The sequence below is a fragment of the Nerophis ophidion genome, linkage group LG21 (genome assembly GCF_033978795.1).
Source record: "Nerophis ophidion isolate RoL-2023_Sa linkage group LG21, RoL_Noph_v1.0, whole genome shotgun sequence".
In the NCBI taxonomy this organism is placed as follows: domain Eukaryota; kingdom Metazoa; phylum Chordata; class Actinopteri; order Syngnathiformes; family Syngnathidae; genus Nerophis; species Nerophis ophidion.
The window spans coordinates 24,877,072-24,890,637 of record NC_084631.1 but is presented as its reverse complement, the minus strand read 5'-3'; the positions used below and the strand labels follow the sequence as shown (position 1 = coordinate 24,890,637).

The window sequence follows — 13,566 nt, the reverse complement described above, 5'->3', positions numbered from 1 at the left end:
AAAACACCACTATATACTACTTTATTTGTAATAAAATAACATTTATATAGTAGATACTAAAATACGAAACACCACTACTATTATATATTTTTTTAATTGTAACAAAATAAAATGTATACAACAGGTATTAACATACAAAACACTACTACTATTATATTTTATTTGTAATAAAACAACATTCATATAACAGATACTAAAATAAAAAACTACTACTACAATATTATCATCATTATCATGTTTTGTATTTACTTGTAACGAAATAACATTTCTAGAATAGGTACTGAAATACAAAACTACTACTACAATATCGTTATTAATACATTGGTATTTATTTGTAATAAAATAAGATTTATACAACAGATATTTAAGTACAAAACAATACAACTATTATATCACTATTACTATATTGGTATTATTTGTAATAAAATAACATTTATATAACAGGTTCTAAAATACAAAACACTACCATTACATTATTTTTATATTTACTTTTGATAAAATGACGTTACATAGTAGATACTAAAATACCAAACACCACTACTATTATGTGATGTTTTAATCTGTAGTGAAGTGAAGTGAAGTATATTTATATAGCGCTTTTCTCTAGTGACTCATAGCGCTTTACATAGTGAAACCCAATATCGAAGTTACATTTAAACCAGTGTGGCTGGCACTGGGAGCAGGTGAGTAAAGTGTCTTGGCCAAGGACACAACGGCAGTGACTCGGATGGCGGAAGCGGGAATCGAACCTGCAACCCTCAAGTTGCTGGCATGGCCACTCTACCAACCGAGCAATACCGCCCCTGTAATAAAATAACATTCATAACAGATACTAAAATGAAAAACTACTACTACTATATTATCATCATTAGTATATTTTTGTATTTACTTGTAACAAAATAACATTTATATAATAGGTACTAAAATGCAAAACTACTTATATTATATTGCTATTAATACATTGGTATTTATTTGTAATAAAATAAGATTTATACAACAGGAATTAAAGTAAAAAACAAAACTATTATATCATTATTATTATATTGGTATTATTTGTAATAAAATAACGTAACAAATCTTAAAATACAAAACCCGACTTCTATTATATAATTATCATTATATTGGTATGTATTTGTAATAAAATAAGATTTATATAACAAGTATTAAAGTACAAAACAATAAAACTATTATATCACTAATATTGGTATTATTTGAAATAACATTTAAATAACAGGTTCTAAAATACAAAACACTACTATTAGTACATTATTTTGATAAAATAACGTTATATAGTAGATATTAAAATACAAAACACCACTTCCATTATGATTTTTTATTTTGTAATAAAATAACATTCATTTAACAGATACTAAAATAAAAACTACTACTACTATATTATCATCATTATTATATTTTTGTATTTCTTTGTAACGAAAAAACATTTATACAATAGGTACTAAATTGCAAAACTACTACTATTATATTATTATTAATACATTGGTATTTATTTGTAATAAAATAAGATTTATATAACAGGTATTGAAGTACAAAATAAAACTAACATTTACATAATAGGTACTAGAATGCAAAACTACTATTATGTTATTAGTACATTGGTATTCATTTTTAATAAAATAAGATTTATATAACAGGTATTTAAGTACATAAAATTAAAACTATTATATAACTATTATAATATTGGTATTATTTGAAATAACATTTAAATACCAGGTTCTAAAATACAAAACACTACTATTAGTACATTATTTTGATAAAATAACAAAATTTATAGTAGATATTAAAATACAAAACACCACTTCCATTATGATTTTTTATTCTGTAATAAAATAACATTCATAACAGATACTAAATTAAAAAACTACTACTACTATATTATCATCATTATTATATTTTTGTATTTACTTGTAACGAAATAACATTCATACAATAGGTACTAAATTGCAAAACTACTACTATTATATTGTTATTAATACAATGGTAATTATTTGTAATAAAATAAGATTTATATAACAGGTATTAAAGTACAAAATAAAACTAACATTTATATAATAGGTACTAAAATGCAAAACTACTACTCTTATGTTGTTAATAATACATCGGTATTTATTTGTAATAAAATAAGATTTATATAACAGGTATTAAAGTACAAAATAAAACTAACATTTATATAATAGGTACTAAAATGCAAAACTACTACTATTATGTTGTTATTAGTACATTGGTATTCATTTTCAATAAAATAAGATTTACGTCACAGGTATTAAAGTACAAAACAATAAAACTATTATATCATTATTATTATATTAGTATTTATTTTTAATAAAATAACATTTAGATAATTGTTGTAAAATGCAAAACAACACTACTATTATAATTACTGTTATATTGTGATTATATGTAACCAAATAACATAATTGATCTTAAAGTACAAAACATTACTACAATTACCGTATTTCCTTGAATTGCCGCAGGGCATATAGTATGCACCTGCCTTGAATTACTGCCGGGTCAAACTCGCTTCGCAAAATAATTAGCGTATGCTTAGTATTTCCGCCTGGTCAAACTCGTGACACTTCCCCTGTCATCATTTTCAAAATGGAGGAGGCTGATTTCAATACCGGTATTTTGAAATTGCATAAAGGGAAGAAGATTAAGAGCTATTCAGTAAGATTTAAGGTCCAAGCTTACATCACACTAAATTTTTTACTGCATGCCTTTGGTAAGTGCCGCAGTAAGAAGAGGTTTTAAAATAATTAGTCCATGCTTACTTTTACCGCATGCGTTAGGTAAGCGCAGGAGTGAGAAGAGGTTTTAAATTAATTAGCGCCCCGGCGGCAATTCAAGGAAATACGGTATATGAGAAAATGGATGGATATTATTGTATTTTCTTCCAAATCACAGAGCAGCCAGTAGGTGGCAACAGTGAGCATTACTACCAGCAATGAGCATCATCGAGGTGGTAGAACCAATCAGAGTAGATAACATGTGCTACCTCTTGTCAGACGGGTAGAGCTCCACTGTCAGCACATCCAGGGCGTTCCAGGAGGCGATGCTGATGCCCCCGAACAGGCAGAGCAGGGCGATCATGGCCGACTCGCTGTTGCCGAAGGACAGGAAGAAACAGCTGACGCAGGAAATCACACTGGATCCCGCTGAGGGGGAAAGCAGACATTTTGACACCCGGCCTGGAAAAGCGCGACCTCTGGTGACGTTTACCCAGCATCCTGAGCCGTCCGATCTTGTCCATGAGCAGCGCCGAGACGATGTTGCCGGGCAACACGGCCAAGGTGCCCAGGAAGCTGACAAAGTAGACCATGTAGGCGTTGTTCTCGTCGCCCACGTCGCTCAGCAGGCAGCCCTCTTTGTTGTGCAGGAAGGTGCTGTTGATTAGCTTGCTGTTGACCAGCCGGTACTTGAACAGATCTGAGGACGGCGGACATCAGTGATCAGTCCTCGCCTTTACCAAACTCCTACTCCATTCTTTCAAAGCACCCAAATACACTTTAGGTCAGTGTTTTTCAACCTTTTTCGTTGGAAAAATGGGGAGGCACACCACCAGTATCACTAAAAAAACGAAACTCAGTTGACAGTAAAAAGTCGTCGTCGCAATTGTTGGATATGACTTTAAAGCAGGGGTGCCCATTACGTCGATCGCGAGCTACCAGTCGACCGCGGGGGGTGTGTCAGTCGATCTCCAGCCAGGCTTTTAAAAAAAAATAGACCTAAAAATTAGTGATCATCAATCTTCACCAAGACGTCACTTAAATGACATTCACGGTACCGGAGGGTCTTGTGAGATGACGCTGGCTGCTGCAAGATCATTATTATGAAAATATGACCGAGAGGAAGGCGAGAAACACTTTTTATTTCAACAGACTCTCGCGCCGTACCTTCCGTCAAAACTCTAAAGGCCGACTGCACATTTCCTATCTTCACAATAAAAGCCCTGCTTCATGCTGCCTGCGCTAACTAAATACAGAGTCTCGGAAAACTGGCGTGCACAAGCGATCCCTCAGAAAGCTGGCGTGCACATCACTTGTGCACGCCAGCTTTCCGAGACTCTTATTTTGTTAGCGCAGGCAGCATGAAGCAGGGCTTTTATTGTGAAGATAGGAAATGTGCAGTCGGCCTTTAGAGTTTTGACGGAAGGGACGGCGTGAAAGTCTGTTGAAATAAAAAGTGTTTCTCGCCTTCCTCTCTGTCATTTTTTCATAATAATGAACTGGCAGTAGCCAGCGTCATCTCACAAGACCCTCGGGTGCCATGAATGTCAATCAAGCAAGCTACGGAATTTGCCGCCAATGTTTTTCTTGTAAAGTGTATGGAAGCTGGATGAATTAGATGCCAAAAACCAACCACTTTCATGTGGTATTGTACAGAAAGGACAACTTTTTTTCTCCTCCATTTGAAAATGTGGGCGTTATCATCATTACTGTCTGATTCCAATCAATGCAAGTCATCAGAATCAGGTAATACACCAACTTATATTCTTGTCGTGAAAGAAAGACATCTATATGTGTTACACATGCTTGTATTATCATTAAACACATTTAACTTGTTTACAAAAATGTCTCTTTCATAAATAAATAAATATAAATGATATATATAAATGAGGTAGATCCCCTCGAGTTAGTCAATTGAAAAGTAGCTCGCCTGCAGAAAAAGTGTGGGCACCCCTGCTTTAAAGCATAACCAAGCATGTATCACTACAGCTCTTGTCTCAAAGCAGGTGTACTGTCACCACCTGTCACATCACACCCTGACTTATTTGGACTTTTTTACTCCTTTCCTGTGTGTAGTGTTTGTTCTTGTCTTGCGCTCCTATTTTTTGGGGCATTTTCCTGTGGCAGTTGAACTGACGTGGAGTGAATTATATTTATATAGCGCTCAAAGTGCTTTACATAGTGAAAACCAATATCTAAGTTACAATTAAACCAGTGTGGCTGGCACTGGGGAGCAGGTGGGTGAAGTGTCTTGCCCAAGGACACAACAGCATTGACTAGGAAGGCGGAAGCGGGGATCGAACCTGCAACCCTCAAGTTGCTGACACGGCCGCTCTACCAACCGAGCTAAACCGGCCCATTTCATGTTTTCCTTTGAGTTATATTTCCCGCATCTACTTTGTTTTAGCAATCAAGAATATTTCAGTTGTTTTTACCCTGTGATGAGAGGGCGACTTGTCCAGGGTGTACGCCGCCCTCCGCCCGATTGTTGCTGAGATAGGCTCCAGCGCCCACCGTGACCCCGAAGGAAATAAGCAGTAGAAAATGGATGGATTATCCTTCTTTGTGGGGACATTGTTGATTGTCATGTACGGATGTACTTTGTGGACGCCGTCTTTGTTCTGCAGTAAGTTTTTGCTGTCGTCCAGCATTCTGCTTGTTTACTTTGTAGTTCAGTTTTAGTTTTGTTCCGCATTGCCTTCCCTAAGAATCAATGCCTTTTCCTAAGGGCACCCACATTTTTTTTATTTTTTTGGTTCAAGCATTAATTACCTTTTTTACCTTCACACTGCCTCCTGCTGTTTCCAACATCTACAAAGCAATTAGCTACCGGCTGCCACCTACTGATATGGGAGAGTATTACACGGTTATTCTAGACAACACAGACACTCAACAACAACACATCATTTGCAGACTACAATTACTAGTTTGCAAAAAACATTTTTTACCCCAAATAGGTGAAATTAGATCATCTCCCACGGAACACCAGACTGCATCCGCGGCACACACAGTGGTTGAAAAACACTGCTTTAGGTGACAGTATCGAGGTTCATGTGTGTCTTCGTAACCAAAGCTTTTTTTTTTTTGACACTGAATTGGTTTACATCAAATTATGCTGACAATTTCATAGAAAAAAAATTCAGTGTTTAAAAATTCAGTGCCTTACTCTGTTCTAGCCTGGTCTGCATGTAGCAGAGCTTTGTTTGTCACTCAAAAGTGCACTTTTCTAATTGGAATGATTTCTATAGTTTGAAAACATGCAGCGGGCAGCAATGAAATGTTAATTATATTGTAACCCAGGTAACTGAATGCAAGACCTGTGTCAACTCTCCTGACGGGATAAATAAAGTACTATCTAATCTAATCTATCTAATGTGACTTCCTACTTGACACCTTATTGGCTACTTCTTGCTTCAGTCCTAATTTACCGAAAGTGAGTCTTGCTTATGAAAGCAGTGAATTTTTCGACACAAATTTTTCTTACGCTGAATTGTCCTGAACTAAATGTTGCTACTCTGAATTTTTTTTACACTAATTTTGTATATGCTGAATTATTTTACACTGAATTTTTATACACTTAATTTGTTACAGATTTTTTACACTCATTTTTTTATACTGACTCCTTTGTACACTGGATTGGTTTACATTGAATTGTTTATACACTGAATTTTTTTATACAGAATTTTTTACACAGATTTTTTATACACTCATTTTTTTTACACTACATTTTTATACAAAAAAATTTACGCTGAATTTTTTGCGCAAAATTTTAATAGTGATTGTTTTACACTGATTTTTTAACATTGATTTTTTTTTTTTACACTGGATTTGTTTACATACCATGAATTGATTAACGTGTAAACAAGTTGAAAAACTTATTCGGGTGTTACCATTTAGTGGTCAATTGGACGGAATATGTACTGAACTGTGCAATCTACTAATAAAAGTATCAACCAATCAATCAATCAATAGATTTTTTTAATGGATTCTTTATACACTGGATTTGTTTACACTAAATTTTTTTATACACTGAATATTTTTATACTGAATTTTTGACAGATTATTTGACACAACATTTTTACACACACATTTTTTACAATGAATTTTGTACACTGAATTCTTATACACTGAACTTTTATACACAATTTTTTTTTAACCCTGATTTTTTACACTACATTTTATACTGAATTATTTACATTGATTTTTTACACACTTAATTTTTTTTTACACATTTGTATACGCTGAATTTTTATACACTGAATTTTGTACAATGAGTTTTTATACCGATTTTTTTTAAACTACATTTTTTTACGGATTGTTTTACACAACATTTTTATACACAATGTTTTTTACACTGATTTTTTTACAAAAATGTTTTCATACTGAAATTTTTACACTGATTTTTTTTTCCACTGGATTTGTTTACACTGTATTTTTTATACACTAAATTTTTTTACACAAATGTTTACACTGAATTTTTCTACACTGATTTTTTTTTTACATAACTTTTTTTACCCTGATTTGTTTGCACTGAATTATTTTACACAAAATGTTTATATGATGAATTTTAGTCCTGGATTCAATCCCGGGCTCGGGATCTTTTTGTGTGGAGTTTGCATGTTCTCCCCGTGAATGCGTGGCTTCCCTTTGGTACTCTGGCTTTCTCCCACCTCCAAAGACATGCACCTGGGGATAGGTTGATTGGCAACACTAAATTGGCCCTAGTGTGTGAATGTGAGTCTGAATGTTGTCTGTCTATCTGTGTTGGCCCTGCGATGAGGTGGCGACTTGTCCAGGGTGTACAGCACCTTCCGCACGATTGTAGCTGAGTAGGCACCAGTGCCCCCCGCGACCCAAAAGGGAATAAGCGGCAGAAAATGGATGGTTGTTCAAAACACTTTACACTATGTTCACATTGGCAGCTCATAATACCATTCACATTGGGATTGTATCCAGACTAATTCCGGCTTTGTGGAGAGCCGACTCTTTCGGCTACCAAGTGGCTCCTCAGATTTTTTGTTAATCAAATTAATTTATGACCAAATGGTGTGTTAATTGAACTACTAATGTAAAATAAATCCATTATACATTGGATGATAGACATCTATTTTTTGAATGCTATGCGATCAGCCGAGACCTTTACAGGAAATCGTAGAATCTGAAGTGCGGCTAAACATTTGACTTCAGCAAAGATGGAGATGAATGCAAATGTCTCCTTCATGCTGATGCCACTTTGCTATCTTTAGCAGCAAGACAAACCTGTCGCTTGCTGGATCTAAACACTATGGAGGCCCTTAACTGACAAAAAACTAAATGTAAAAAAGTATCATAAGAATCGCAATTCCGATGGAATTCAGTTTTTTACGCACGTTTATTTTCAACAAATCAAAAGACTACATATTAAAACTTTTACTATGATATAGTCCTGTTCTCTGCAGAAATTAGCCAGCCAGGGTTTGGGTTTAGATCAGGGGATGTCATGAGTTTGTGAAGCCCTTTGAGACCCTTGTGATTAAGGGCTTTATGAATAAACTTTGATTATAAAAGTGTCCAATAGAAAAAATGAGAGAAAACTACAAAAAAAAAATTATGCAGATTTTGTCCAGTGTCGGTTTGTCAGTCATTGTGTTGAATTCCTTATTGGTTCCACGGACCTTATTGGTCACCTCGTGGTCTGAGTAAAGGTAGAAACTCCAGCAATGGTTCTGTGATTCTCTTCAATCCCAAGATCTTCTCTCATCCAAACTGGATTTGATTGAACATTTGACTGATAGAAGAGACTGCAGGGCTAAACAGGAGCCAAGTGTCCTTGCTCCTGAACCACCTGGTTAGATTATTTTGTTCAGGTCCATCTTGGTAGAAATCCCAGGCTACACATTAAATTCATTTGTATACTCTCCCTTTTAAATAGACCCCCCTTTTAGACCAGTTGATCTGGCGTCTCTTTTCTGCTCTACCGCCCTCTCCTGCGTGGAGAGGTTATCAGGTGAGCACAGATGACGCGCTGGCTGTTCAGTCGGGACCCGGGTTGGACCAATTTTCTGTGCATCAGTTGGGGACGTCCCTGCGCTGCTGACTTATCTCCATTCAAGATAATCCTTTGCTGACCCCACTATGAACTGGACTCTCCCACTATTAACTAGATCCACTCGACATCCATCGCACCAGTCGCCCAGGGAGTGTCCCTACATCTGTGGTCCCCTCCAAGGTTTTTCATTGTTCCCATTGGGTTGAGTTTTTTTCTTGCTCTGATATGGGATCTGTTGTTGTTGCTTGTGCAGCCCTTTGAGACAATTGTGATTAAGGGCTATATAAATAAACGTTGATTGATTGATTGACATTGGAGATATTGGAGTATCTCTCATAGCTGCTCTGGGAATGCTTGGCTACCTTCTTCATGGATTTAGAAGTGGCCAGAGACAAGAATTCCCTATCGACCTGGACTGAGATAAGTTTGGATACAGGGCTTTACGGAGCTGAGAGCACAGTACCTCGGTTTTGGGTCAGTGGAAGGTAGGCGCCGCTGTAGTGGGGTTCTGTGCCCTTGTGTTCCCTCTTTGTGTTTGTGATGTGCAACAAGGGGTGACACTTTTGGATTCTGGGCTGCTTTTTGGTTCTTTTTTTGGGAACTTTTGGGTCTGCCTTGGGGAGATTTGTGGCCATGTTTTTAGAGGAGAGCGGCTGCTGGCTCTCTGCCACACTAGTCTCTGTGTAGAGACCGTAGGAGATGTGAAGGAAAGGGACAATGCTGTGTGGGCATGTGTCGGACTATTCGGTCTCTTTGGATGGACTAAACATTTGCTGAGAACTCGTGGGCAGCCTCGGTTGGAGTCCGACTCTTTTGGTTGCTTCGTTGGGTCCGTTCCTGTCTCTGGCCATGCTGCCCCTTCCCCATTCCAGAAGATGATGGCCTAGAGCACCGCAGAGATCACGGCGATGTGGGTGTTGGAATGGTGTGTTTTGTTTGAGTTTTTTCTTGCCCTGACATAGGATCTGAGCAGAGGATGTCGTTGTGGCTTGTGCAGCCCTTTGAGACATTTGTGATTAAGGGCTATATGAATTAAGTTTGATTGATTGATTGATTTTGTTTTTTGTCTGTGCATGTGCATGGTGCAATCGTTTGTGCGCAACATGTATTAGTTATTGCAGTTTTTGTTTAGTTTTTTTGCTGTGTTTTCACTTTTGTAGCTGTATGTACAAATTGCCAGCCAGTTGCATCAGCTCTTTGATCCTTTAATGTATTTTATGTTCTTTGAGTTCTGTAATTTCTCCCTCGGGTTTCATACCAAGATGGCGCCACGAATGGCTGCTACGGTACTGTGCTGTCTCGTCATTGTTGCGTACTTCCTTGTTCTTTTCATTGAACAAAGAGAGCACAGTATCAAATTAAAATCCTTGTGTTCCATACTTGGCCAATAAAGATAATTCTGAGGGAGATTTTGTGCCACCTTCTAGTGGGCTGCAGCTTTGGTGATCGAGTAAGCGCCTGATTTCTTGACTGATCAACCCAAGTCAGTGATCCAGTTAGTGGTCTTTATGGGGAGTAATACATTTAAGATTTTTGGTTGACACAGTGGTGAAGTGGTTGGATCAGTTGTAGTGTCTAAAACACCCACATCTGTAGCATAGACCAAGTCTATGGGTGACAGAGGTCTGGACTTTTGTCCCTTAAGGAAGCATATAAAACAGAGGCATCATGACAGAAGAGGGCATGAACAAAAAGGCAATCACAAGGTTTTTGTGCTTCAATAAAAATATTCCCACTTGGGACTGCCAGAAAAGCCGTGCCAAAATTCGAAGTTTTAAGTAAACAGGAATGTAATGAGTAGAGATAAACCGGCGCGTGGGCTCGGAGAGTTTCTTCAACCGGTTTAAGAAGTAGATGACTTCAGGTGTAGCCATCAGCTCATGCCAATACTGAGTTCCCATCCTCAAGCAGGTGTAGACATGTGGCATGAGAAACATTTCGACTCTGCAGAGCGTCTTCTTTAAAATGGGCAGTGGCTTGCGTAGCCGAGGCGACTGCATTTTACCCCAAAACATCTCCTCATCTGAGGGGGATTCCTGAGGAGCCTCATCTAAGTAAGCAATGTAAAGAAACTCTCCCAGGTTGGGTTTAACTTGAAAGGTCACTGAAGGATTATTCGGGTCAGCGGTTTGGCATTCCGCTTCCCGACTGTTGAGATGTGGACCGGGGAGGGTCATAAAGAGTTTGTCAAAAACTGATACATCTTTAGACACTGGAGCGCCACACAACTGGCCTGCAGCTTTGGTCACCACGGAACCAACAAGGGCACCCAAAACCAACAGTGGCATTTTGGAGCAGCTGCGTGTATCATCAGTGCACTACTACCACACCAAAACTTTTGCAATACACGATCAATCCCGCCGCCAATAAACTCCCCGGGCGGCTTTGACGGGAAGCTACATTAGAGCTTTTCGATAATGTCAGAGAGTGGCGTCGTGATGTCATCAACATGATGTCATCACTGTGACGACAACTGTGATGACCCGGGAAGATGCAGGCGGGTACCCTACCATGATGGGTGGTAATCAAATGTACTGGTGATATGTGATACCCCAAGTGTCCTCAACAATGTGATACCATTGCAAGAGGTTGGAATTACGGATACCAATATCAATACTTTGGCAAGTAAAATAATATGCAACAAATTCAAGTTGTCGAGTCAAACAGCATGATCAGTGTCAGAGCTTGGTCCGCATTGCCGGCAGTAAGTCAGACCTGCTGCCAGTGAGGGTTGGATTCCACCAGGCCTGCCATTTGTCATCGATTCTGTTTACAACTTTTACGGACAATATTTCTTGGGCCAGTCAGGGCGTTGAGGAGATTCGGTTTTGTGGTCTCAGCTTTTTGCGGATGATGTGGTCCTACTCACTTTATCGAGCCAGGATCTCTCACTGGATCGGTTCGCGGCTGAGTGTGAAGCAACTGGGAGGAAAATAAGCACTTCCAAGTTCAAGCCCATGGATCTCGTCCGGAAAAGGGTGGAGTAACATTTCCGGGTTGGAGAGGAGATTCTGCCCCAAGTGGGGGAGTTCAAGTACCTCGGGTCTTGAGGTAGGAGTGGATGGTTAGATCAATAGGTGGATTTGTTTGGCATTTGCAGTAATGCGGACCCTGCATCGGTCCGCCGAAAGCTTTCAATTTACTGGTCGATCGACGTCTCCATGCTCACCTATGGTCGTGTGCTTTGGGTTATGAGCGAAAGGACAAGATCACGGGTACAAGTGGCCGAAATGAGTTTCCTCCATTGGATGGCTGGGCTCTCCCTTAGAGATAGGTTGAGAAGCCCTGTTCCCTTTTAGCAAGGTCTGTAAATGTGTTAAAGTGACAATAAAAAGTATAACTTACTTCAGCTGTTGCATGTTTGTTGTAGTAATCCTGTTCTCCGCTAATTTTGTCGATGCTAATAAATTACTAGGTGGCTAAGCTAACTCCGCTAAGATTATCGTCTTACATTATCATTTATTGCGTATGTTTTTAGTTTCACAAAATCCTCAGTAAACCTCTTAAAACCTTCTTCACCGTGGAGTTATTGCATGAAATGGTTTAGCGGATTACCTCAGTAGAAGCATTTAAGTCTCATCTTAAAACTCATTTGTATACTCTAGCCTTTAAATAGACCTCCTTTTTAGACCAGTTGATCTGCCGCTTCTTTTCTTTTTCTCCTATGTCCCCCCCTCCCTTGTGGAGAGGGTACCGGTCCAATGACCATGGATGAAGTACTGGCTGTCCAGAGTCGAGACCCAGGATGGACCGCTCGTCGGGACCCAGGATGGACCGCTCGCCTGTGTATCGGTTGGGGACATCTCTACGCTGCTGATCCGCCTCCGCTTGGGATGGTTTCCTGTGGATGGGACTCTTGCTGCTGTCTTGGATCCGCTTTGAACTGAACTCTCGCGGCTGTGTTGGAGCCACTATGGATTGAACTTTCACAGTATCATGTTAGACCCGCTCGACATCCATTGCTTTCGGTCCCCTAGAGGGGTGGGGTTGCCCACATTTGAGGTCCTCTCCAAGGTTTCTCATAGTCAGCATTGTCACTGGCGTCCCACTGGGTGTGAATTCTCCCTGCCCACTGGGTGTGAGTTTTCATTGCCCTTATGTGGGTTCTTCCGAGGATGTCGTGGTCGTAATGGTTTGTACAGTCTTTTCAGACATTTGTGATTTGGGGCTATATAAATAAACATTGATTGATTGATTAGAGAGCTAGCTTCAGCAGCTAGTAGGCACCAATGAGTACTTTGAGGTTTGAGTACCCATCTACATTTTTGTTAAAATGATGTAGGTTTAAAAGTGAATGGAAGGTAGTGTTAAATAGATGTTAAATGTGTATGATATTCATATAAATTGTACAGGGGTGTTCAAACTTTTTGACTTGGGGACAGCATTGTGCTAAAAATATTGGACCGGGGGGCTGACTGCATCAAAAGTAACTATATATACAGTCACGATCAAAAGTTTACATACACTTGTAAATAACATAATGTCATGGCTGTCTTGAGTTTCCAATAATTTCTACAACTCTTATTTTGTCGTGATAGTGATTGGAGCACATACTTGTTGGTCACAAAAAACATGAAGTTTGGTTCTTTTATGAATTTATTATGGCTCTACTGAAAATGTGACCAAATTTGCTGGGTCAAAAGTGTACATACAGCAATGGTAATATTTGGTTATTGGCAAGTTTCACTACAATAAGGCGCTTTTGGCAGCCATCCACAAGCTTCTGGCAAGCTGCTGGTTGAAATTATTGACCACTCTTGACAGAATTGGTGCAGTTCAGCTAAATTTGTCGGT

The 13,566-nt window shown here is 38.6% G+C and overlaps 1 protein-coding gene across 1 annotated transcript in view; it reads right to left on the bottom strand.

Moving 5' to 3' along the window:
* sv2a (synaptic vesicle glycoprotein 2A) overlaps positions 1 to 13,566 on the bottom strand; it is a 78,227-nt gene that overhangs the window by 3,203 nt on the left and 61,458 nt on the right. Inside the window, exons 11-12 of the mRNA XM_061882332.1 lie at positions 3,238 to 3,444; positions 3,014 to 3,173 (exon numbers count right to left, since the gene is read on the bottom strand). Coding sequence (XP_061738316.1) covers positions 3,014 to 3,173; positions 3,238 to 3,444 — 367 coding nt within the window. The remainder of the gene's footprint in view (positions 1 to 3,013; positions 3,174 to 3,237; positions 3,445 to 13,566) is intronic.